Source organism: Micropterus dolomieu, linkage group LG09 (genome assembly GCF_021292245.1).
Source record: "Micropterus dolomieu isolate WLL.071019.BEF.003 ecotype Adirondacks linkage group LG09, ASM2129224v1, whole genome shotgun sequence".
Taxonomy (NCBI): domain Eukaryota; kingdom Metazoa; phylum Chordata; class Actinopteri; order Centrarchiformes; family Centrarchidae; genus Micropterus; species Micropterus dolomieu.
The window spans coordinates 5,834,738-5,859,034 of record NC_060158.1 but is presented as its reverse complement, the minus strand read 5'-3'; the positions used below and the strand labels follow the sequence as shown (position 1 = coordinate 5,859,034).

General features: G+C 39.8%; 2 protein-coding genes across 8 annotated transcripts in view; one reads left to right on the top strand and one right to left on the bottom strand.

Annotated features, from left to right (window-relative positions):
• LOC123977135 (major histocompatibility complex class I-related gene protein-like) overlaps positions 1-24,297 on the top strand; it is a 232,886-nt gene that overhangs the window by 135,462 nt on the left and 73,127 nt on the right. The window lies entirely within an intron of this gene.
• rxrba (retinoid x receptor, beta a) lies at positions 77-23,989 on the bottom strand. 5 transcript variants are annotated; one of them, XM_046059641.1, is made up of 13 exons: positions 23,772-23,988; positions 22,845-22,999; positions 20,926-21,161; positions 18,909-19,062; positions 18,567-18,746; positions 15,617-15,637; positions 13,509-13,669; positions 13,214-13,343; positions 12,315-12,447; positions 8,724-8,759; positions 6,867-6,958; positions 6,608-6,713; positions 77-6,010 (listed from the first exon to the last, which is right to left on the bottom strand). In XM_046059641.1, the coding sequence occupies exons 2-13, from the start codon at positions 22,858-22,860 to the stop codon at positions 5,863-5,865; spliced, it is 1,413 nt and encodes a 470-aa protein (XP_045915597.1). In that variant the 5' UTR covers positions 22,861-22,999; positions 23,772-23,988; the 3' UTR covers positions 77-5,862. The 5 variants fall into 5 exon arrangements, with proteins under 5 accessions (XP_045915597.1, XP_045915598.1, XP_045915600.1 ...); XM_046059642.1 differs by lacking the exon at positions 23,772-23,988 and adding an exon at positions 23,095-23,241; XM_046059644.1 differs by lacking the exon at positions 8,724-8,759 and having other exon boundaries at positions 23,772-23,989.

Below are 24,297 nucleotides of genomic sequence, written 5' to 3'. Positions count from 1 at the left end.
CTTACATTATTTGTTCCAACTTTGTTCACTAATAAAATGTCACTTTTTAAAATAACAAATGAAAAAACACTTCACATACAGTATTAAAACCTTTACTCAGACATGATACAACAAACAGAAACAAGATTCAGAATTAATGACTGAAAAAAGTATTCATTTTTTTCTTCTTTCAATCCCAGAAGCACACAATAGTCAATCAGCTCCACGTGTATGATGGAAGAGGATACAAACAGGACATAAAAACAGACACAAGAGAAAGACAGAAAATTTTAAAATAAGAGATCTGATTTTACAGCTCTTGTATTTGTTTAATACTCTGTAATAAACAAAAGATGTATAATAAAGTCAGAGAAGAGGGAGACAAGAAACCAGACAAAGAAACAGTGTGTGAATTTCTTTTAAGAGTAAACTATTAAGGAAGATTCTAGATCTACTGGAAAATAGGTTTTCTGTTTTTCTTCTCGATCAACAAATGAACACCTGATCAGAGATCTTTAAGTTCCTGCCTTTCTTTTCTTCCCTTCTCTCTCTGACCTACCCTTCACAATTCCTCCAATCTTAAAACACCAACATCATCATCCTCCTCTTTAAAAGAGAGCAATCATATTCAGTTGATCCCTCCCATCAAGTTCATTCAATGTAACCAGATCCTGCAGTGGACCCGGTCACAGAAAACACCCAACCAAATGCAACTAAAGAAGAGCAAGTCTAGGACTAGGCCTGTTAAAGCATTCCTTATTTGCATTTCACTCTTATATGCATTTCCCTGTGGACAACCTTGGAAACCAAAGCAGACATTTTCAGGCCAGGGGACCCTATAAAAAGCACCAATGCACAGCTTGAGCACCCAGAGGGGGCCACACACTGGTCTACTTCTCTCTCCAGTGACCAGCCAACCAGTCCTCCCCTCTCCACGCGAGCTGTCATTCCATTCCTATTAGGGCCCCTCTTTAGTATGCACTACACAGGCCAAGGTTAGCACACACTCTTTAGTGCGCTGCACAATAATCACAACATACATGAAAAACAACTACTGGGTACTGAGTGGCCCTGCATTTAAAACGGCCACATCCGCAAACAGCTTGGCAGTGATAAATAAACCAGTGAGGGTGGTGGTTTCAAGGCTGCATAGCACACACTGCCTCATTGATCATAACGGGATGGGCCTTGGCTCCAAGGGGCCTGTGTCAATAGGTAAAAATGCTGCTCTGATATCTAATCTATACACAATGATCAATTCTTCAGTCACAGCCTGCGATCCATTTAAAAAAAAAAAAAAAAAAAAAGCATTTTAATGTTTTTATTTTCAAAAAAGCGAGTCATTTCAAAATGTAACAAAGATGGCGACAACAATACTGCTACACAGTCAAAAGGTCACAGCATGCGTCTGCCTTGAGTGCACACGGTTGCAACGACAAACATTTGTGGGCAGTGCGGTGCGATACGGCGGTCTCCCAATGGCGACCGCAGATCGTCGCTGTTCTGCGTCAAGTAAAGTAAGCAAAGAGGGACGCACGGCAGTGAACCCCTTCCTTGCCGCTCTCCAATGCTTGTCCCACGAAAAGCTTCACATGCTTTTCAAACAGGCCAAGAATCATAGGTTTATTTAACAAGTCCATTCCAATGCAAAGCCCAGTCATTTTCGGCCCACACGGTGAGTGAATACGCATTCGTTAAGTTTAAAGAAAAGCAGAGGAGACAGGGCAAAGTGAAGGAGGGGAGGAGGTCTCTTCAGGTCAACGAGCCAGTTAATCACTCCTCCAGCTTGGCTCCTTTTTCCTCTGTGCATCCTATCATTATTTTGCTCAACAAATCAAGTCAACAGCGCTCAGCACATCACAGCCAAAGCTATAGTATCTGCCAGTCAAAACGCGTAGCTGCAGACAGATTCCATACACATGTGCATAAAAGCATACACATGAGGCCACACACACACACACAACTTACAACAAATACTGAAGAAACTGAAATACCCAACCACCAGCTCTCGCTAAAACCCTGATCAGCAAAGCTTAAAGTGGCTTAGCATACAGAACCTGCACTGACTGTATAGCTTTTTAAAAATGTATTTACTGTGTCTGTTTATCATCCTCTAAATGACGTAAGCAAAATGTAAGGAAATATAGAACTGGCATAGCAAAACGTGCATTGCTGTTGTATGGAGGGATGGGAATTTTAAGTAATTTCACTGCCAATTAATGTTAACTTATGTAACAGACCAAGCTAAAATTTACAAATGCCAGAAACACAATACACATAGTGTGGTAAACGTTTCCACAATATGAATATACAAGTTGCATATCTTGACTCTTTGATGAATCATCAACAAAGATTGGCATTCGCTCAGTCAGCTGTGTATGTGGCTAGCATTTTTAAATGTCAACTAGTGGATGCTCCAGCGCTTGATTGATTGTGTAATCATTCCCATACCCAGCTATAAACATGATGCAGTAGCAGCAGGCTTAAACATTCAAGAGAGGAAGCTCCAAAAATTAAAATCCTGCAGAGAAAATTGCTGAGATATCAACCTAAATGAAGATGAGATTATTCAGAAAAGCACACGTCCTGAAGTCCGTCTACTCTCTGAGGGACGAGGGTTGCACTCTCAAACATAAATCCAGAGCCCAACTGTCTTAGTTAGTGAGCTCTAATCCAGATCACAGACATTGTAGTCCGGTGGCCACATAGTTCTTTTCACACAAGTCTCAAAACTCAGACTGCTGCCATTAAATCATTTGAACAAACTCCAACTGAAGCCACTAAAGCACTGAGACCATACCGCAGCATATACAGTACGAGAACGCTAGCAGATGTTGGCGCTTGTCACCTAAATCATAAGCTTGCAACCACCTTGCTTTACTTTGCCAACACCAAAATCACGAAGCAGTGGTGCACGAGGGGCGGACTCTTCTCTTCATGTAGAAAGTTAACGGACATCTGGAGACTACTTTGTTGAGTGAGAAAAACTAAAGCAACGCCAAACTCTTAAGGTTAGACCAACTTACTGACATGTTAAACAAAACCACCTGTCTTACAGGTCATCTAACTGCCAGCCTCCAAGTCCACATCACATGGGGGGAGGGCTGAGGATCCTCTCTGAGAAGACGTTTTTGGACTATCTGCAGCGCAGGAAGCTCATTGCTCATTCTGGTTAAAATAGCTGGTGGATGCCAAAATTCAACAGCTACTTTCATTGCTTCCACCAGCCTAACTGCTTTCTAAAATACATTGGCTGTATCTGAGTACCGAGACTCATCAGCCGCGGCCAAAATGTACAAGCACTTGTCTGGTGTTCATTTTCCATAGTTGGGAGTCTGCAATAAAGGGTAAAAAAGAATAATCTATGAGGGAAGTCTACATCTAAAACAAACCTGTTCAAAGAATGGAGAATGGCTTTTGGATTTGTCTGTTTACTTGCATACTGTGTTTGCATTGATGAAAATGTGCATGTCTTAAACTAAAAGACCATATTAGTTATTTAGCACCTGGTAGAGGACAGCGGTACCTCTTCCCTGTAGAATGAAACTGCAAAATGTATGTTTCTAATTTCTATTAAATGTGGTGACTAATAAGAACGCCAACATTTTTAAATACTTTACTAACAAAAATGGTAACAACTCTTTATGTGTACCCCAGTATTGCTCACTTTTGAGCGTGTGTAGACGGTTTAATTCATAGTTTACCGTTTATCTCCTGATCATGTGGTAGCTGCATTTGACTTTTCACTGCAATGCTCAGATTCAGTTCAAATATCAAGTGCCATTGTCAATGAAATCCAGCCAATTACCAATAACAACAGGAAACATTGGCAGAAGTTGGTGCAAAAGCAGCAGTGAGGTGTGGTTTGGCCATGGGCTCCATAAACAATTTCATGGCGATGTCATTTCACGGGAGGCACATCTAATGTTGATTCAACAGCAAGAAATTTGTAATTTGTTTGTCTGAGCCACAAATATCACGTTGTTTCTGCATGACTCCTGTGTTTTATTATTATTTACATCTACTGTACAAAAGTGGCAAGCACTGAGCCAATACACATTGAATAAAGTTCTCAAAGCAGCAGGTAGTAGGTGTAGGATTTCCATTATATAACACTGACTTATTTCATTATTGCATTACAGTAACATGACACGCAAGAGGTCTTTTTGTAATTCAAACACCGGAGCATTGTTTACCAATCTATGGCCACAGCCAGTGATTTATTCACGAGCAGTGGGCTGCGAACGTTCTGCAGATAAGCCAAATTTGACACGGACTGACTAACTGGCTGAATGTTGCATTATTGCCACTGTCAGATAATTTCAGCTGGTTTTTACATTTCCCATCTCTGCTGCTGTTTTTTGTTTCAAGTAGAGGAATCATATGTCAGACATATGTTTTATTCAATAGTCTGACTGAACAGTGGGGGAAAACGCTGGCCAATTAAACACAGAACTGTTCAAAGAGCTCAGGAAAGTTTTTCTTCTCTTTTGTAAATTTTGGGAAAAAAAGAGCAACCTATCAAGAATAATAGATTTTCAGCTGGACTGGGTGTAACGACAGACTAACACACCTACTGCAAGCTTCAATTTTCAACCATTCGACTGGTGATTGGCGTTAATTCCCAAACCTGATTATCACCTGTACAGGAAGTGGCCAATTATTTATCAGGTTCTATAACAAATCATCACATCTGCTTTGATCATGAAGCAATAATGACAAAACCCTACACATAGTACCTTCAGGGTCATCTTAGGTGTCTGAGACTAGATGGTCATTTCTAGGAAACAGGAACATTTACAGTTACAACTCACAAAAGTGCATAAATGACCACCAGTAAAGGAAGGATTTAGGGGAAATAAAAGACCAACAAATATGGTTTGTCTCGCATCCCTGTGAGCCTCAAGCTGTTTAAAATGCCAACCAACTGCCAAAGTAGAGAAAAGGATAAAATCAAAACTAGGAGAGAAAAAAAATAATTCAAGTCATTCTTCTTGTCTTACAAAGCCCGCTGTGCGCATCAGGGTGGGAGGGACAAAGTTTGTCTATTCAACATAGTGCTCCCACCCCCCTTTTCCTGGATTTCAATGCCTTGGAAAAAGCTCTCATTTCATGAGTACAGTACTTCAAAATAGAAACCCAAAACAAGTTTCAGCATGAATATTCAAAAAAAGCATAAAATCTTTCAATGTTTACAAGACTGGATTAACTCACTGGGAGGGTGTGTCTGCCTGTCCATTATAGGACACCTCCTGACCAATAACAAGTGAATTTGTTTGATGGTGACAGTTGATTGAAATGTTACGCACCTGATTTTAAGCTAAAACCATACATGAATAACTAACTGGCTACTGATGGATATAATACACAGAAATGCAGCTAGCAGTGTAACTAAGTAACCCAAGTAAAAACAGGGGAAGCATACCAGTTTTGCAGAAGCAGAAACCCACTGTGAGATGAAAATGTGAAAACTGAAGGCTAACTTAAAATTAAGACATTTACTGTAAATGTGTGATACAAAGGGCACATATTCCTTGAGTCGTAACCCCTATGGTGGGAAACCGAACATGGGAAAAGATGGCGAAAAAGTGTGTGTGTTAGCATATTGTTTCATTCAGAGCCACATTATCTGTGTATTAGTTATGTTGCACATCAAGTAATATTTGCAAGTTACGATCTGCATGTGCGTGTGAAGATAATTGACCGGTGACGGGGAAAGTGTGTTTTGTGTGTGTGTGTGTGTGTGTGACGGCTGGTACATTAAAACCAGCAGGTGCTGCAGTTAAGTGAGGCCCAATGAGAAGAGCAAACAACCCAACATAGGGGTGACGTGTTGGTAATCCCGGTGTGCATCGGGTCCTGACAGGACCGAACCTGGCTCTTCTAGGTCAGCTGGTGAGGCGCCTCTAGCATCTCCATCAGAAAGGTGTCAATGGGTGTGTCACCAATCAGTTTAAAGAAGAACAGGTGCTCCAGGCACTTTAAACCAATGGAGCGCAGCGCTGGGAGCCGGAGGAGGAGCTTTGCAAACCTGGATGATGGCAGAAAGGATGAGAGCGAAGAAGAGTGAGAAATTACCATACATCTATCAATCGTGTAAACTGAAGACAGGAATTTAGAAGATGCAGGAAGCAATAAATAAATGTAAAAATATTCAAATTGTTGTCAGAAGAAATTCTGGAAAACGCAGAAATTTAACTTACAAGAGTAGAACTAACTGCAGCAGGTTGTGGAGTCAAGTGTGTTGGGATACATCACAACATTCCTAAACATCACAATATCTAATAATATCTAAAGATATCAAACAGAATAAAGCTTAATTTATGCTCGGTGTGTCACACCTCGTCCTGCCTTTATTCCTTTCTAATAAAAGTAGGAAGGCAAAATGAAATGTATAATTTTAAATCCGTGTGGGCAAGTCTTGTTGGATGAGTGACAGTATTTGTTTTACTACTTTTTCTGCCAGTATTGTTTAGGAAAATACAAATACTTGCATGGCAACAATCAGTCAGTCACACTTTGTGGCAGTTATTCATGTTGCCCATGACATCAACAGCTATGCCCTGCAACAGTCTGTCAGAAATATGTCATCTTTTACTTTTTTGTATGTCTGTGTGTTATAGCCTACCTGCCCTGCTGATCGGGGTATTTCTGTTTGCAGTAAGTCTCGAGAGATGCGTACACCCTCTCTCTCAGGAGCTCCACCTCACTGGAGTTGGACAAACCCTTGGCGTCTTCAGGTGAAAACAGAGAACATTACATTATGTCTATACTGTAATGAAACACATTTTCCTGTGTTGTTGTCCCTCATTTCAAAATTCCTTCACTTTGTCCAATTTTGTTTGGAGTCTAAATGAGGTTCTCCAAACTTCCACCTGTCTGTGTACCTGGGTTGAAGAGGATGATGGCTCGAAGGCAGCCCAGCTCAGTCTTGTCCATTTGCATGTCTCTCATCTTGCTTACAAGCTCTGTCAAAACCCTGCAGAGAGGAGAGGAGAGGAGGAGAGGAGAGGAGAGGAGAGGAGAGGAGAGGAGAGGAGAGGAGAGGAGAGGAGAGGAGAGGAGAGATTTGCAGGAGGACCGGAGGACAATACCAGATTAGGGAAGACAGAAGAAGCAAGGGAAAGAATGGCAGTAGAAGAAGAAAAAAAGAGCAGGAAAGCAATAAAAGAGGAAGAAAGGGAGGGAAAAAACAATAAGAACAACAGAGAGGGAACAAACTCCATAATCACTTTGTTATTCATGGTTACTTCTCAGTGTAATGACTTTATGTCCAAACTACTTGTGCATGGCTGAACTGCTGGTTCTGCAGGGGAAAGAAAACACTAGTTAAAATGGGCCACGATGGCAAACTGCTGCCACCAAATGGTGGTAACTTCTGGCTGCGGCTGATTCTGGTTTTTGGTTTTTCCTACTTGATAATTCGATGGTCGTCTGTCTTTGTTATACTTAGAATTAGCTTTGCAAGCAAATGTGTGAAAGTGGTTGTGAAAGTGACAGCCTAATGTTGTAAAAACTTTATAGTGTGCCGTTTAGTTTCAAACTTTCACTTTTTCCACACTGTCCTCTATTTTGTCTTGCCCTCAATAAGTGATTTCAGTGCAGTAAGGTACTATGGTAGTCAGGTGTATGTTTAGGAGCTAAACATATATTTTAATTATCAAAAACCCCTTACTGTGTCCACATGCAAGTCAAGCGTTAATGCATAAATGAAGATAGGGCATAATAAGGATTTTGGGTTCTACTTTAACTGCTGTTCATTGATTCTTAAAAATGCTTCACAGATCTTAAAACCTAAGGAACTAAGACAGGTTTCCTGTTATTCAAGAACAATGCATGCAACCAGTAGAAACAAAAACTTAACATGGCAAAGGCTTATCAACTTATTCTTCCAACTTACAAACATAGCAATTCATTTTTAATCAAAGGAGTTATCATGCTTCATTTGATATGTAGTGAAATAATACATGTAATGTAAGCTTGGAGGCTTGGTGTGGGCCATATGTGCATCCTAAAAGTACTTCTGCTTTCCTGACAGGAGTATGACTTGCATGAAAGAGAAGACGACTCCGCAGACCAGGGGAAGGAAGTGATGGCCATTAGGGTTTGTTTACTATTCCATCATCAGAAATAAACATCTACTTTTAATGACATGAGCAGAATAGGTTGCATTGCCAAATCAACACAATGAGTAAATGTTTTATTCATTCATATAGTTGAGGAAGTGGAAGAAAGTAGAAGTGATTTTTGGTACGCACCAAAGTGTATATCATTAATATTAGAAAATGGGCACTGCCCACCACAAAGGGAGTATCACTGAAGAGGGCCAACACCACCTCAGAAAGGTGAAACAGTAAATTAAAGCATCAACTGCACTGGAGTAATACAGTATTTTGTCATGGCAAGGCTCAACGAGTAAGAGGAGGCATTGGCAATGGGCAAAAGACGCCATGTATTCTGCAGGCGATTGGAAGAGGCTTTTAGCAGTCAAAGCCACAAACCAAATAAGGTGCTGGATTCAAATTATAAATGCAGTGCTGGTCTTTGTCATCATCTATAACCACACCCTCACAGTTCACTGAGTGAACGGGTGAAACAATTCTACATTTTAAACAAAAGCTGGCTTTTGCAAAGCTGTGCAAAACCCTGAAAGCATCAACCTCTACACTTTGGTTTTGTGATTGTTTCAATGGTGACTCTCAAGAGGAGGGGTTTAAGAAGTGTTTGTGTAGTGGCGTAATTACCTGTCAAATATGGCCCCAACCTCGGCATTGTGCGCCCTGTGTATTCAATCACAATGTGTTATTACAATGTCATTACACAGTTTCATTGTTATTACAGAATTCTGTCTGTTTCTGAGCCCTTCAGCTGTACAGTCAGTGCTTACATGTGATTTCACATGGTGAAAATCTGTAGTGTTACAAACTGAACTGTTGTATAATAGTTTGAATGGTGACTGTCCAATTGATCACTTTATGATGTCATAAACTGTCGTCTTATTTAAGGCACCACTATATTCATTATTAAATATGCAGAAAGGAGGTTATGATAAATCTTATGAGGCAAATGCATAAAAGCAGAAAACCATTAGTACATGTGAAATTGTTTATAAGTGAGAAACTACAAACCCTCAACTTTTAATAGGTGCGCCTGGTTAAAAGTTAATGCATCATGAAAAGTAACTTCAAGTCCAACTGAAATTAAATAGCATTTTTTGTCTGCTTCTGCATACATATGTGCTCTGTGAATCACTTGTTCTGTGTTCCAAAAAGCCATCAAATCTTGCATAAAGCGGCATAGTCAGCGTTTGATCATAGGCAGAGCAGGCGGTGACACTGAGCCAGGCAGCAGCTACACAACACAAGAGCCAGAGACTCTGTACAACATCCTGCTAAAGACTCTTCCTTATCTAACTTACAAACATGAACTCACATCTTGTCCTGCACCTTAGCTTGTTGAATGAGCCACCGTACGATAGTGCTGCACCTAACCATTACAATTCCAGTGTTTCCCATATGTTCATTTATTTGTGGCGGCCCGCAACAATATCAACACTGACCGCCACATATTGATTATCGTTTTTTTTTTTTTAACTAGGCCTATTTTAAATCGTATTTGCATGCAGGGCGCCGTACCACATCCGTGCAGCACATCCTCTCGCTCGCTCTCAACGCTGTCAATGTCGGAAACCCAGATTTAAAAAAAGTAAGTAAGGAGCTTAGCTAATAAGGAGAGCTAAGTTAATGTTAGAATGTAGCTGGGCTTTCGAGGCTAGCACAATGTATATAGCTGGTAGTCAATATTGCTGCATGCGAGGGTCTCCATCTGAAATACTCCCAAACTGGTCATAGGCGAGGTTTATAATCTGCAGCTTGATCTCTCTGGAAATCTCTTCTTACTCTGGGTGCAGCACATCATTGTGACGTGCTGACACACGTTATGCAAATCGACGAATTTCCATACTTGATAATGTCAGTGAGTCGGCCCACCACTACAGAACATTCCCCCGGGCTAAGTTCACTGCTAATGTCAGTTTCCAGACTAGATAACCAATCAGCTGCTAAGCTTGAGCTCATTAAACAGCAGGCAAACATACCCACAAACACCGACACGCCCCTCTAGTCGGCTGAGACCAAAAGGAGCATTTCGCCAAAATCTCTTTTCTTCCTTTTCATAATAAATAAAAAGTAATAACAATTATTAAAAAAAAAAAAAAAACATAATAAGGGACAACTAAATGATTTCAGTTGGACTTTATGGAAGTTTCACTTAACTGAGCCTTGTGTGTGAAATATTTCTGAGGTGCAAAATACAACATTTAAGAAAACAAATTAACAACACACAAAACAAAACAAAACTGAAATCAACAAAACAGAAAAAAGAACACATCCAAAGAGGTGGGTGCCTATCTTGTCACTGACTGGATGACCACTATGTCGCTCAAATAAAAAGAACATGTACATAAAGGGGCAACATGTGCTCAGCCATTTCTGTGTGCACCTGTTACAGGTTGTCACACTTTCTTTGCTCTTGGATTTGTGGGTATTTGAGCGGACAAGACCACAACCTGCTTAGAATGAAAAAAACAGTAGGTACCCACCATTTATAGTTTATGTTATAAGTGTTATGTTTTTTTTCTACGGGTTTTCTACAAAAACTGCTGTATTATTATTTTTTGCTTTGTTCAGTTGTTTTGTTAAAGGTTGTTGTGTTTTGCACTTCAGGGCCTGCCTAGTAACGAGTCTACCTCAAGTAATGCATTACAGAGAAATACCATTCTGATATTCTATTATTGAAAACCTCCTTGATAAAATATGTTTCAGTTGTTTCAAACAGATGCTGATGCGAAGCTGAAAAGCTTGCTGCTGGAAGAGAGCAGTGGTATTACAAAATTAATAAGTATCAGAAGAAAATCATTGAGCCATTTGCCATGAGCCCTGTTAGCTTGCTCTAAATCTGAGTGGATTTTGAGGCAGAATTAACCCTTTATAACAATGTAATTACTGTGTAATTAACAGTGAATTGACACGTTGTGATGTAGTTGGGGTTTTACATAGAAGTCATCGAGATTTGAGTCGTTTCATTTTTTCAAGCGATAATGTAATGACAGAAAAAAAAAGTGTGAAATGCACTGAAAATTTATTAAAACCTGCTGAAATCCTGGATAATGCAATAGCATCCCATGACCCAGCATCTATTGCAGCATAAGACGTGTCACATCTTAATCAAATAATTAACAACCGTTAACTCCTACCGATATATATATTTTAATTCCACTTTTGAATTAACAACTGATGAATGATGCAGTAATGCAGAGAGGCCATGGCTGTAACTATGTTTTTATTTTGTTTTCCAGTGATCATGGAATAAGTATTACGGGATCTCAAACTAACTTTTTGGATAAAAAACTATAGTGTGTAAATTTATTTTACAATGTTGTGACCTTAGATTAGATAATAAGACTGGCAGGGATGGCCGTATGCCTACTAATTACAAATGATTATAAGACTCATGTGCATGTGGATCCAATGATCATGAAAAATCTGGTTTCTGTGAAGATTAGATCCAAAAATTATTATTCTGTAGTCCACACAGGAGAAATGTTAACACCGAAATATACACCCATGGCCTCTTTAACATTCTGCACACTCGTGGGATGTAGACTATTACATTAACGTATTATAGAGTATTTTAAGGGACATTCCTATTATGCATTCACATGTTGGTACTGTATATTCGGCAGCCATTATCAAGTTATCAAATGCTGCAATAGGTGCTATGCCACGGAGTGTGTATGCGTGTATGTGCACATGCACGTCTATGGGTAAGCATTAGTCACCAGCCTCCACGGCATGCGCTGTCACCCTACAGGCAGTGCTAAAGAAGCAAAGTCTCAGCCAATCACAGCCAATGCAGAACACAGCCGCTGTACCCAACCAAAGATGAAGACACAGTATCCTAATTTCTTATTGCAGTCACTAATCCAGCTAAACCTGCATAAAATGTTTATGGATGTGGATTTACCAGGTGAGTTTAAGAGGGGATTGTGGATTTTACTGGGCTTATCGGGTTGAGTAGGAGGTTACAATAGTGTGTAGAACCGGCTCTATTCTAACCAGGGATCCTACACAGTTTGGATTTAAAGGTGGAATAGGAAGGCCTCTGAAAAGGCACTTAAATCACATATTGCTAAAACTCTCCAGAGAAGATTTTTTACGATGGCATGTCCTCTTCAGTTGGGTCGCCCAGCCAAACTTCTGAATACTGGGGAAATCACTAATATGGTATGTTTGCCAGAGTGATGCTGTTTGTGCACATATGCATCTGTGTATTACCTGTCAAAGATGGCTCCAACACCTGCACTGTGAGCACTGTTCCTGTGGACATGCAGGCCAGTGGCCAGTAAAATCCCGTCCTTCACCGAGATGGAGCGATGGGAGAACGATGCAATCAGGAGTTCATTCCAGCCTGTTGAAGAGTTGTGTCCCAATAGTTCTAGTGAATCGAAATATCTAAATATTCTACTATTGAGTTGTTTTTTTATTTAATACCTGATATGACTGAATGGTCCTGGTCCAAATTAAATATCACATCTCTCAATAAACACCTGCTGTCATTAGTTTGTAATAATTGACTTAAGATCAATCAGCTGAGCCTGGAAATAAACACATAACTCCAGGGAACACATTTATTCATCAAACAGCTCTGACACATTTATGGGAGTTTACAAATGATTCAATCATTCTTCAAGGTACTTCCTGAAAATATCAATTACAATGCTTTTCCAAATCAACAGCCCTGTAAAAAAAGTCATGCAAGATTATAATTTTTTTTATTATTTTTCTTTGTTGGTGGTGTAAAAGATTGGATTTGCATTATAATAACAGTGTCTAACAGTGTATAGTGTCCAGTGTGTAATGTTTTGTGTACTTCCATTCACATTCATGAGGAACACCAAGTGGACACCAGAGTTGTATGATGTTACCGTAGAATATGATGGAGTGGCATCCTGACAATTCTGATTTTGCACTGACAGACAGACCATATGTCCCATTCATTTCCTGTTATTTTCATGTTGTGAAAGTTCAATTTAAAACTCTGAACCCACAGTCAAGACAGAAAATAATGTTGTGCTAGCTGCAATGTATGTATGTGACTACATTTGAATGACACTAACACGACACAACCTATCAGCAGAGTCACCTTCTCGAGTCGGACTGAGAGCTTAGCTTACCTGCACGTAGCAGGATGACCTGGTCATCCAGGGGCAGCTCAGAGAAGTGAGGGATCCTCTTGGCCCACTCCACCAGGGTGAAGAGCTGCTTGTCAGCTGCCTGACAGATGTTGGTGACAGGGTCGTTGGGCTGAAGAAAACAGCAGATTTAGAGGAATATTGACAATTATTTCATCAAATAACTTTACTAAGACACCCCATACTTTTCATACAAACAGCCTGTGAAGATTGTTAAACTAAACCTGCAGCCTTTGAACACAGATTGTGGTTAATATCCACCATCCAGACTACTCACAGAGCTGCCGCCTGAGCTTCCATCTGCATGAAGCTCTGTCTTCTGCTCTACAGCCACCTCCGCTTCCAAAATCTTTTCCACTGGCATCTCCTCGTTAACAGCACTAGTCGACTCCACCTCGCCATCTCGTTCCTTGTTCCTCTGCCGCTCCTCTTGGACAGCTGCAGGAAGGGGTATTGGGGAGGACAGGAGGGAACACAGAAGAAAACAATGAAGGACCAGAAAGGGGAGAAGGGAGAAAGAGTAGGAACAGCAGAAAGGAGAAAATATGGGTGCGAAGGGTGGATGAAAGGAGGTCAACGTGAAAATGCAGAGAAGAAAGAAAAGTGCAAGAGCAAAGGAATGGATAAGGACAGAGAAGCAAAGTGTTTGGGCAGGCAGGCAATAATACAGGACATAAGACATAATTAAAGACAACAAGAAAAACACAGCAAAAAGCAAGATAGTAGAAAAAGAAATGATAGTGGGATGTGAAGGAACGGCACACAACAGAATGGGTAGAGTGAGAAAAGTAGAATAGGAGACAATGAAGAGAAGAAATAAGGGAGAAAGATTGGTGTGGGAAGAGGTCAGCATACAAAAAGAAAGAAGCAAAAAAATATATAGGGAAAGAGACACAGCTATGTACAATTTATGATCATTTCAAAGTCTCTCATTCTGTCTTTCATACTTCTTTCAGGACCATAACTATGGCAGAAATGGACCATATACGACATAATAAACAACAGAAATAATTAGCATTATTATTAGCTAATTGCTTTAAAAGTGACAATAAATTACAATAAGATCTAATGCATTTTGTCCAGATTTAATTTTTCATTGTCAGCAATTCATTTTTATTTTCAAAACAAATCTGCAGTAACGAGATTCCTCTTAATTCCTCACTCAGATTAAGGAAATGACGTTTCTTGGTTTCACGAGGTTCAAGAAATCAGGTTACTTCAGAAAGGTGACAGCAATCAGGTTCATTAAAGTGCATGTAAATCCAACAAATACAACTCCATGCAATCACACTGCATTTTCCCTTTTTCCTGAGATTCTTAAAGACGCATTCATGTAATAAAATACGGATGGAGCATTTTATCTACTCCAGCTTAACTGTGTTTTTAATACAACAAGGCTACAAAAGTACTCAAATTTTAAAGGGACCAAAGATAATTAGTCACAGACTATAAATTGTCTACCACCCACAGGCATCAGTAGACACAGACTGTGATTATATGATCTGTTTACCGAATGCGGACGTGAACATCCTAAAACTGCCAAGCTGATAGTTGCGTCACACAACAGAGGATGTCACTGTCCAAATGTGTACAAACAGCACTGTCTTAACCAACAGTCTCACCAAACTGACACTTTCCAAAAAGGTTTGTAAATTAATTTGTTATGTGTAATCTTGCAGCTAACAAATTTGAGCAATAGCAGCAATTCTAAGTGATGACTTTAGTCTAGTTTTGTTTTGTATGATTAATTATTATGATGATCAAATACTCTATTTTCTGGGGTTGTGCTGCAAGAAAAGCTTGTATAATTTGTTTCAACAAAGTATTTGTCGAGGAACAACGATGATTTTGTATTATTTTGATGATGAATTACAGATTAATCATTAACATACAGATTAAGATTGAATCAATCTGCATTGGTCATGGTGTCTGTATTTGAGGCGCTCCAGTGAACACGAATTTTGCCACTTTAGAAACCAAGATAGACTCGAAAAATCTGGGTGGAAAATTAAATTAACATCTATCCTTCCTCTACTACAAGCATCAAGTGTTCCTTAACAGAAGTGGAAATACTCTGTGCATGACTGCTGTGACCTTACTGGGCAGCACTCAGGTGGGAATAAACAATAAGTAACTTTACAGTAAAGTAGGGCGATGATTAAAAGGAGTGTGCATACTCAGCAAACTTTCCATGGATCTATAAAGGTTAAAATAACATCGGGAAGTGATTCAAGGCTGGCACTGGTCCGCTTCTGAGCACTGGCAACAAACTATGGAAAAACATTTTGAACTAGCTCCTTCTCATAGATATGCAATGTAATATATCTGCGTCTCGCTCACTCATACAGACACAGTCACACACCCCTCCCTCCCGCTTCTCCTTACATCTGTCGTTCATCTTGGCCACTACAGAAGGAGGGAGGGGGGAGAGAGAGAACGAGAGGAAACAAAAAGAGGAAGAGAGGGGGAAAGGGGGTTAGTGTTTACAAGGCTTACCCACCCCCATCTCCCTCTCTATCACTCTGTACTCGTTCTTTCCATCCCCTATTGTACAAATATAACTGAAGCTCTCTTAATTAAAATGCAATGGAAAAATATATAACACTTACATTATCATTTACTGACGCACTTCCTGCCATTTATAGATTAGGTATAAGATCTAATTTAAGGTTATGAGTGAAAGTAAAGATTTAGGCTCAGGATTTACAGATTGATGCAGATTACTTGACTTTAATGTTCCTTTCACCTGCATTTTAATATTCAATGACTAACAACAGTGACCACACATCTCAGCAACTTATCAAACATAAACTGAGTTATGATTGAACTACGATCAAAGCTGCATCATAATGTGCTGGGAGAGTTTAGTCCTAATCTAATTTGACAAAGCGCAATACGCAGTACAATTATCTTACCTATCTGTTAAACCCTAAAAGACTTAACAACAGATAATCTCAGACTGACTGGCTTAAAAAGGATCTAATGTTATTTTCAGTGTTAAGACACCAGTACTTAGCAGCACACAGATCAGTAGTACTTTGTAAATGTGTCTATTTTCTTTTTAAACGACTAAAAGAAACTACATCACTGTAACTAATATAATAACGATACACTATGAAATTATGTGTTGTAAAGTCAGGCAATTCCATGATGCTGATAGGAATTAAAGTTTGATGATTAATTTGAAACATATTGGGAATCTGGTTAAAGTGTTACAGTTTAATAGCTGCTAATGAGACCAAACAGTGGAGTTTGTACTTTTACACTGGCACAAATGATGGGATGTATTTACCAGTGACTGATGGTCATCTCAAGACAAACACCTGGTAAATGACATAGTTACACAATACTTCCAGACTACGAGTTGACAAAGACTGCCTAAACAAACTATTACACAGCACCTATGAAAAGTATTTAACCTAGGGCTGCACGATTTGGAGAAAAAGTCATTGTGATTATAGTGAGATTCGATTATAATATATCGTACTATGAGTTTACTTTACTTTATTATCAAGGAATGCGCGAAATACTGACATTTTGAAAAGTGTATTTCTCAACTTGAACAAAGTTCAACAACAAACAATATTTATAAAAATAACTAATAAAGCAGATGTAAAACAGAACAAGGGGAGTGTGTTGCTCTACAAAGGAGGAGGCTAGAAGAAGCAAATCTTGGCACACGGGCACCGGCTCAATCTGTCTAATGCAGAATATCTATCCACAACCTGGAGCAGGAACTGTACATGAGCGTATTAAATAGAGTATAAAGTTAACAGTATACTGTTTGTATAACAATAATATATTACGTTCATTATAATTTCTATTTCTATTTTACCACTAGTCAAATATTAAAATCAGTTACAGCTGTTTCATTTCTGTGGGTTGTTTGTTAGGCTCTACATCGGTCTCTAATTCGTTAATGCTAAGTACTAACTTGTCAATAATCATATTGTTCAACATTTAATAATTTGCTGTAGCATGTCAAACTTTTTTTAATGTCCCGCCCCATCCAGGCTGTGATTGGTCGTTGACGAAAAGTGACCAATACAGCAAACATTAATTGGCCAGTGAGCCAAACCCAAACCTTCCTTATCTTGTCTGTATTTTCTTCTGTCTTACTGCTTCTGCTGCTATCGACGTCGCTCTGCACCTGCATGTCTCTTGGTGCTCCGGTGGCGCGTCCAAATGTTTTAAACGATTAGCGGCGGTGCGGAGCGTTTAGGGGCACATGCGAGAGCCCGGTGCGGGCGGAGATAATGAGCAAACTGCAGCCCACACAGAGAAGAAAGCGTCACACACACCTTTTCTGTTTTATTAAATCGCACACTTTTTGCGGTTATGTAATCGCACATGACGACATCGTGACTGCGATTAGATTAATTGTGCAGCCCTAATTTCACCCCCTTGAATTATTTCATTTTTTATTGTTTTCCAACAGTGAATCACTCAGGATATAAAGACGATTTTTGGTACAGATCAACAGTGAAAAGACTCTAAAAGAGTCATAGTGAAAGCATGAAAAAGAAAACGCAAAGGGGCAGTGAATACCTTTTCTAAACACGTAATTGTATACACAATACACATACAAAGTATTATAAAACACTGAAGGGCTGCGAAAGGTAGTTGCGTCCTTCAGTTTTGGGCAAAAGAAGGCTGTCATTTCGCAGACGCATGTGGAAAGGCGTTTGGAAAGGTAGACCTTGATAACATGTCGAGCATTGAAATGTTGAGTTTAAATGAGGCAGCCCTTGAGTTGGGAAACAGGCAGTGTGTTTGTGGGAGCGAGTCAGCCCAAATTGAAGGTGGCAAAACTGTAGATTTTCTTTTGATAAAATATTAGCGGTCTCTTTATTGGTGGCATCAGTCCCTGACGTTAAAAATGCCACTGTTAGATATGTGATCACTCAACATCATTACTGATGTGTTACAGGAGAAGGGGCATAACATAAGTTTACAGTTGGATGGTCATTAAGCCAGATTTGGAGTGGATTTCCCATAATATTTGTTGCTGCAGGGCTAAATTAAAAGTGAATCTGTCTATCCCCCAAAAAAAGGCACTACAGCTTTTCTGATACCAAATGATCAACCGATTTTATGAAATCATAAATCTTTGTAAGAACTTGAGGTCATTTTCAAGTAATTTATCAACTAAAATGTTTAAATTTAAAACCAAAATGAAACAATCATTTATGTGAAATGCACCACTTTGTGCATTTAAACAAAAAATTGTGTGTGTGAAAAGCTGAAATGGCTTCATTGTAAGGGGTCATGAGCAGAAGGGGTTGAAAACCAGTCATCACATTCAGTTTATGCTGAAGTGCCCCCGCTAGCTCACCTTCTCTCTTCATGCCCATGGCCAGGCACTTCTGGTAGCGGCAGTACTGACAGCGGTTCCTCTGTCGCTTATCCACCATACAGTCTTTATTATCCCGACAGGTGTAGGTAAGGTCTTTGCGCACTGTACGCTTGAAGAAGCCTTTACAGCCCTCACAGCTGTAGACACCGTAGTGCTTACCTGGAGGATGTGGGAAGGAGGAAAGAAAAGAGCCAAAGATGTAAGAAAAGAGGGATGACAACTTGTTTCAAGGCAGAAATTTTAAAGGATGTCAGGCATGTTTGGCCCTAATTCAAAGGCAAGGCACAGATAACAGGGGTTGTATTTAAGGTGTCTAGTCACCAGAGGATCTGTCTCCGCAGATGGAACAAAGGCGTTTCTGGGAAAGCATCGGCCCTGGGCTGTGGGACGACAGCTGCTTCAAGCCCAATGGAGGTTTCACATCATCGGAGCTGCTCACTGCATGCAGCCCTGACATGGACACTGTTGAGTTGATCTGAAACAACGAAAGAGGAGATGGTGAAAACAATGTTGTTGGTTTTTTAAAGAGGATTTTCATGATTCTACATCTGTAAGAATGTAAAGAATATGGTTAACACTGTTGCCAAGACCACACAGAAAACAAGGTTGCAGTGAGAGTCACGTGTCTTATATCACTCTCTGACAAACTGGTTTGAACAGAGAAGAGAAGATAAGGTCTGAAAAACAAAACTCAAAGCATCTGGCATGTAAACATCAACCAGAGAAAAGGGAGTGGGTTGCAAAACCAAAGTAAGAAAGATCTGTAGCTAAAGATTTATTGCCTCATAGACATAGAATGACAGCCATTATATCAACACTTATGTGATGAATGACAACATAATGAACTCATGACAGCAATATTTTTTTATTTAAATATGTTTATAAAGATAAACATAAAAAGTGTGATTTGTTTTATGGTGTTGTAGTAGTGTTTTCTCCCAGAGTAGGAACTGGATTTACTGTCACTTTGGTTGTAGCAGGCAACGATGAGACAATCTTAGAAACTGTAGCCCAAAAATAGCCCAAACTTAAATGTGTGATAACTTTGTATTCATAGTTTACCAAAATAACAGCCTGATACCTTTTAGGGGGTTCATTTCTATTTTCTACTGTAGCTGCAGAAGATGAGTATGGCACCAACACTAGTTTGCCATTAATTTCCTGGTCTAGGAAAAGAGGTTCAATGATGATACATTGGTCTCATGTTTTTCGGATAAAGTTAAATAAATATTGGGCCTGAGAATGATTTCTATACTTTCCTTAGAGCACAGCAGTTTTTTGGTAGTAAACAACATCAAGACAGTCATTTTAAATTAAATATAGAACTGGGGTGTTGCTCCTCTTCAAGAGTTTATTTTATTTCTTAACTGGTGCACCATTTAAATATATTCCAGCAGCAGCATATTACAATGCACCTGTCATGTTGGAAAAAATGCAATGTTCAGATTTTTTTTACAATAATCAAAAGTATATTAAAATGCTCTAAATGTACATACACATGTGCATAAACTAGGGATGCACCGAAATGAAAATTCTTGGCTGAAGCCAAAACCGAATATGATTGTTCACATTTTTTAATATTTATTTTACCATTGCACAAATTAAATAGTCAAAATGTGATTTTACTCAGTGTTTCCCACAGGATTTGGAGAGACTATGGTAGGTGGGTCCGAGGACTGAAAGAGTCCGGTAAAGTAAATTACATGTATCCATTTACTACTAGACACCTTATTTTGAAAATTGGACTTTGTCGCATGTGTATCCTCGAGCTAAATTCATCAAGTCCGGCCCAGTTTGATAAATAATGTTATATGTGGTTCTCGTACCGCGTAACATGAACACTTCATAGCCTCTCTTCAGGTAGGACTCTCGTACTGTAATGAGAGTTACTTGTCTTTGTAAAGAGAGAAACTGACAGGATAAAGTCACTAACCTGCCTGTCAGCTCGCACTGGTTCAGTTTCAGTTACTATAAAGGCTTAAATACGTGTGCACTCCAAATGTAGGTGCGGCTAGCTTAATCGTCTTCTCAGAAGCAAGTGACAGAAACACTCAAAGCGGCTCAGACCGTTTGTTGCCTTTTCTAAGAAGTCAGCCACAGATGGGGTGTATGTGCTAGGAGACAATTCAGCAGAACAGTGTCCGCAAACGGCGATTTAAACAGTTTAAAATTCTTCCACACTTCAGTGAAATTTATTCGGTTTCTTGACTTATTAGACCAATTAATTTCAGTTGCAGAACATTCGGTGCATCCCTAGCATAAACAGAATAATTGTGCTATTATAAATATATATATACACATAAAATAATATGCCTGAAGTACATCAGTCCTCCCTTACCTGTGGGCTGCTAATGGGGCCGTAGCCCACTGATGGCGTGCCAGGTAAGCAGGGCGAGCCCAGCGAAGAGCTGATGACGGAAAATGGGGAGCCGATGCTACTGATGGGGCTGTTGACCCCGGTGGAGGTGATGGGAGGTAGGGAGGTCATGGAAGCTGCGGCTGAGGGAACCAGCGAAGGCGAGCGTTGCCCCGATGGAGGGGAGGACACAGACGAACTGTCTGGGCTGCGGGAATCTGATCAGAGAGCGAGAAAGGAGGAGAATATGAAAATAACTAAAGTATTCATAAATATAGTACAAAAAAATCATGCTATTATTTACTGACACTTGAACTGTAGTGCTGTCCTCATTCTAAGCTCTGAAGTAATGAGACAATATGTTGCTAAACACACGTCAGTTTAACATCCTCATTGCTCAACTTAAACCTTACATTGTGCAATGAGGATGTTTAGCACACTGTTTTGCTGTTAACACCCCAGAGTTCAGTGCACTGGACAAACAACGGCAAGATTTGGTTGAGAAGTTTTTCAGAATTTAGCATCAGTTTTCACACAGCACCTGTAGTTTACCTGAGACATGCATTTGCTCGATGCGACTGGTGTGCAATCAAGAGGAAGAAACATTTTAGTTTTCTAGAATAATTTTATCGCTCTGTGATCTGAATCTGGTGGAGTTTTGGTCCTTTTTTGATCTATTTTTTTTTTATTATGATTTATTGTAACATCAATAACTGACTAACTTCCTGTTGGTAAATAATCTGATTTGTACCAGGTTAACCATTTGTTAGATTTTTCCACACTGCTGTGAAATAATGACAAACCTTGCAATGGAACAGATAAAGTTGATTTTACCAATCCTCCATTATGCCTTTTTTTACAAGTTGTTTTGTTTTTATTTTATTTTTTGTTTATGCTGTGGTTTCAATTTACTTGGCACTTTCTTCTGCAGCTGGCTGTATGTGCTGCATTTTCACTGCTTCGGGCTGTGTACTTGGTTGTCGTCTGATCTAATCTATTTTTCTTGCCTCAAACACACTGGAAAGAAATCAGCCAATCATATGCTCACACGAATCTTACTGTGGCCCATGGAGGCCACTGCTCGCACTACCACATGAATACTTACCAACAAAACGCACAGAATCATGTTTTTAAATACTGAGGACACTTCTTTTCTCCTCATTTTTTTCCTCACGTCTCCACCTTTGTCACATATTTTAACAAGCACTTAATATAATAATAATAATAATAATCACTTGTAAGGGAAACTGACCTCAGTGCGCATGTGGAGAGTTGAGTACGGCACCAACACTAGTTTGCCATTACTTTACTGGTGTTAGAATAGAGATTCAATGCTTACTGGTGTAACATAGCTCTCATGTTACTGTAAGGTGTTTTTTTCTTTCCTTTTTTGCTAAATGTAAATAAACACCGCGCCCAACAGTCAACTCTATACTTTCGTTAGAGCATAGCATCAAGATAGTCATTTTAAATAAAATATAGATTGCACCATTTATCTATTCCAGTACAAGCTGTATATAAAATTATACCAGTCATGTTGAAACAATACAAAGTACAGACACATAGGAAACCGATTTGGACGAATGACCATGACTTAGTTCAAATGATTGTATGCTCTAGAAGACCTGGGTTATAGGTCAACTGAGCCAGCTGTAACACGTGTGTTTAACAAAGCCTTTAATATTATATAATTTATACAAGTGGGGTAAGTCTTTCCTTTATCATAACCTATATATTTCATAGGCCTGAATTTACAATTATAATTGTTATAACAAAAGGTGAAAGTATAATTTGTAAAACTGTAGCTAAAATCAACATTTATTTCCAGATGCAACGTTTTTGCGAGACATTCATGTTGTTGCATGGCTGATATAACAAAATCTGTGCTGATATCTCCTCACCTCTACTGTCTCCCATGATGGTGGTGGTCTTGGGCACAGGCTGGCTGGCTGGCAGCGACACACCGACGCGCTTCCGTCTCCAACAGCCGGCTATCAAACTCTAGACCGCGGACTGAGGCCCGGGCCGGAGTCGTTTGGGGAAACCAAAAACGGGTCTGAAATTCCAGCACAAAAAAAGAGCTCAGCGTTAAGATAACGCTGTGGCACAGAGGTTTCCCTTTTCATCAGAAACATGTAGAACAAAACGTACATCACTCAGCCCATTACACGGTTATAAACTGCCTGCATGCACGTCAACAGAAATATTTAATGCATTTTTTGGCATTTAATGTAACGTTAAAGTTACAGCAGGACTGAGCCAGCTGCTCAGCTGATGCCAGGGGCTGTCTAGTCTTGATGCAGTATACAGGGCACAGACAAAAGGTTATGTAACACATAAGAAACAGTATAACGATACCAAACACTGACTATATTATTCTTGGTACAACGCAGTAAATAAAACGTCCTGTTCCCAAATATACATGGAGCCCAGACTGATGGCAACAAACCGTTCTTGCGAGCTAACGTTAGCCAACGCATAGCTCGTCAACTAGTTAGCATTTCAAATGTCTGTGCCATCCGTGAATGTGGCTTGTGTTAGCTACGCTTCTCCAGTACAAATTAAGTTGCTATAACACATATCAGCACGTTAAAAGCAAACAGGTCTGTGGCGTTACATTTTGTTGAAATTATGCTACGTCTGGTGTGCGCTGGCTACATTTAGCCACCTAACCTAGCTAGCATGCTAGTTAGCCTGAATGCATCGCAGGAGAGAACAAGAACAAGCCCGTTTAGCTCTGGCTGTCTCAGCTCTATCGTATCCTTCTAGACTAGTCCAGCTAAATATTTTACAAGTAAATTTAGTGGAAATAAATCCGGATTACTGACGGTTTAGCGGCGCAGCTTCTTCGCATGAAAAGATGTGTCGACTAGGCCCCGTGTGTGTCTGTCTCTCCCCCCACTTTGCCTCGTAGTCAACCCTCCCTCCCCCTGCAAGGATGAAAACATGATGATGGTGGATGATTCGCCTTAGTGCTCTCTGTTACAGTAAAGCACGGGCTCAGAATCACTGGAGAAAACAATGCAGGCCGACTGATAAGACAGTAGAAGAAGGGCTGTGCGGTCATGTTGAGCCTCACATGTCCCTGAGTGAGGGAGGCAGATCCAGAACAAGAGGTCAAGAGGTCAAGACAAGTTCAGCTCAGTATGTCAGCTGCTGAAAAGGTTATTAGCGGGCATTGGAGGACCTGCTGAGTTGTTAAAAAAAAAAATCAGTGTTATCCTGTCATCTTTTTAAAATCAATTACACAAATGGTTTCTATGCTTGGAGGAGGCAGACATGCAGGAGAGACATGCAGGTCAGTTGTGACATATCCAATTTCTCCAATTTGGAGCAAGTTACAAATCACCTGAT

Bases quoted from the DNA above. Each gene is read 5' to 3' on its own strand.
- rxrba (XM_046059641.1), bottom strand. The intron at 19,063-20,925 runs GTAAGGGAGGAC...TCGTTGTTTCAG, and splicing joins GCCCCATTAGCAGCCCACAG to ATCAACTCAACAGTGTCCAT. The intron at 8,760-12,314 runs GTAATACACAGA...TTGAATACACAG, and splicing joins GTTGGAGCCATCTTTGACAG to GGCGCACAATGCCGAGGTTG.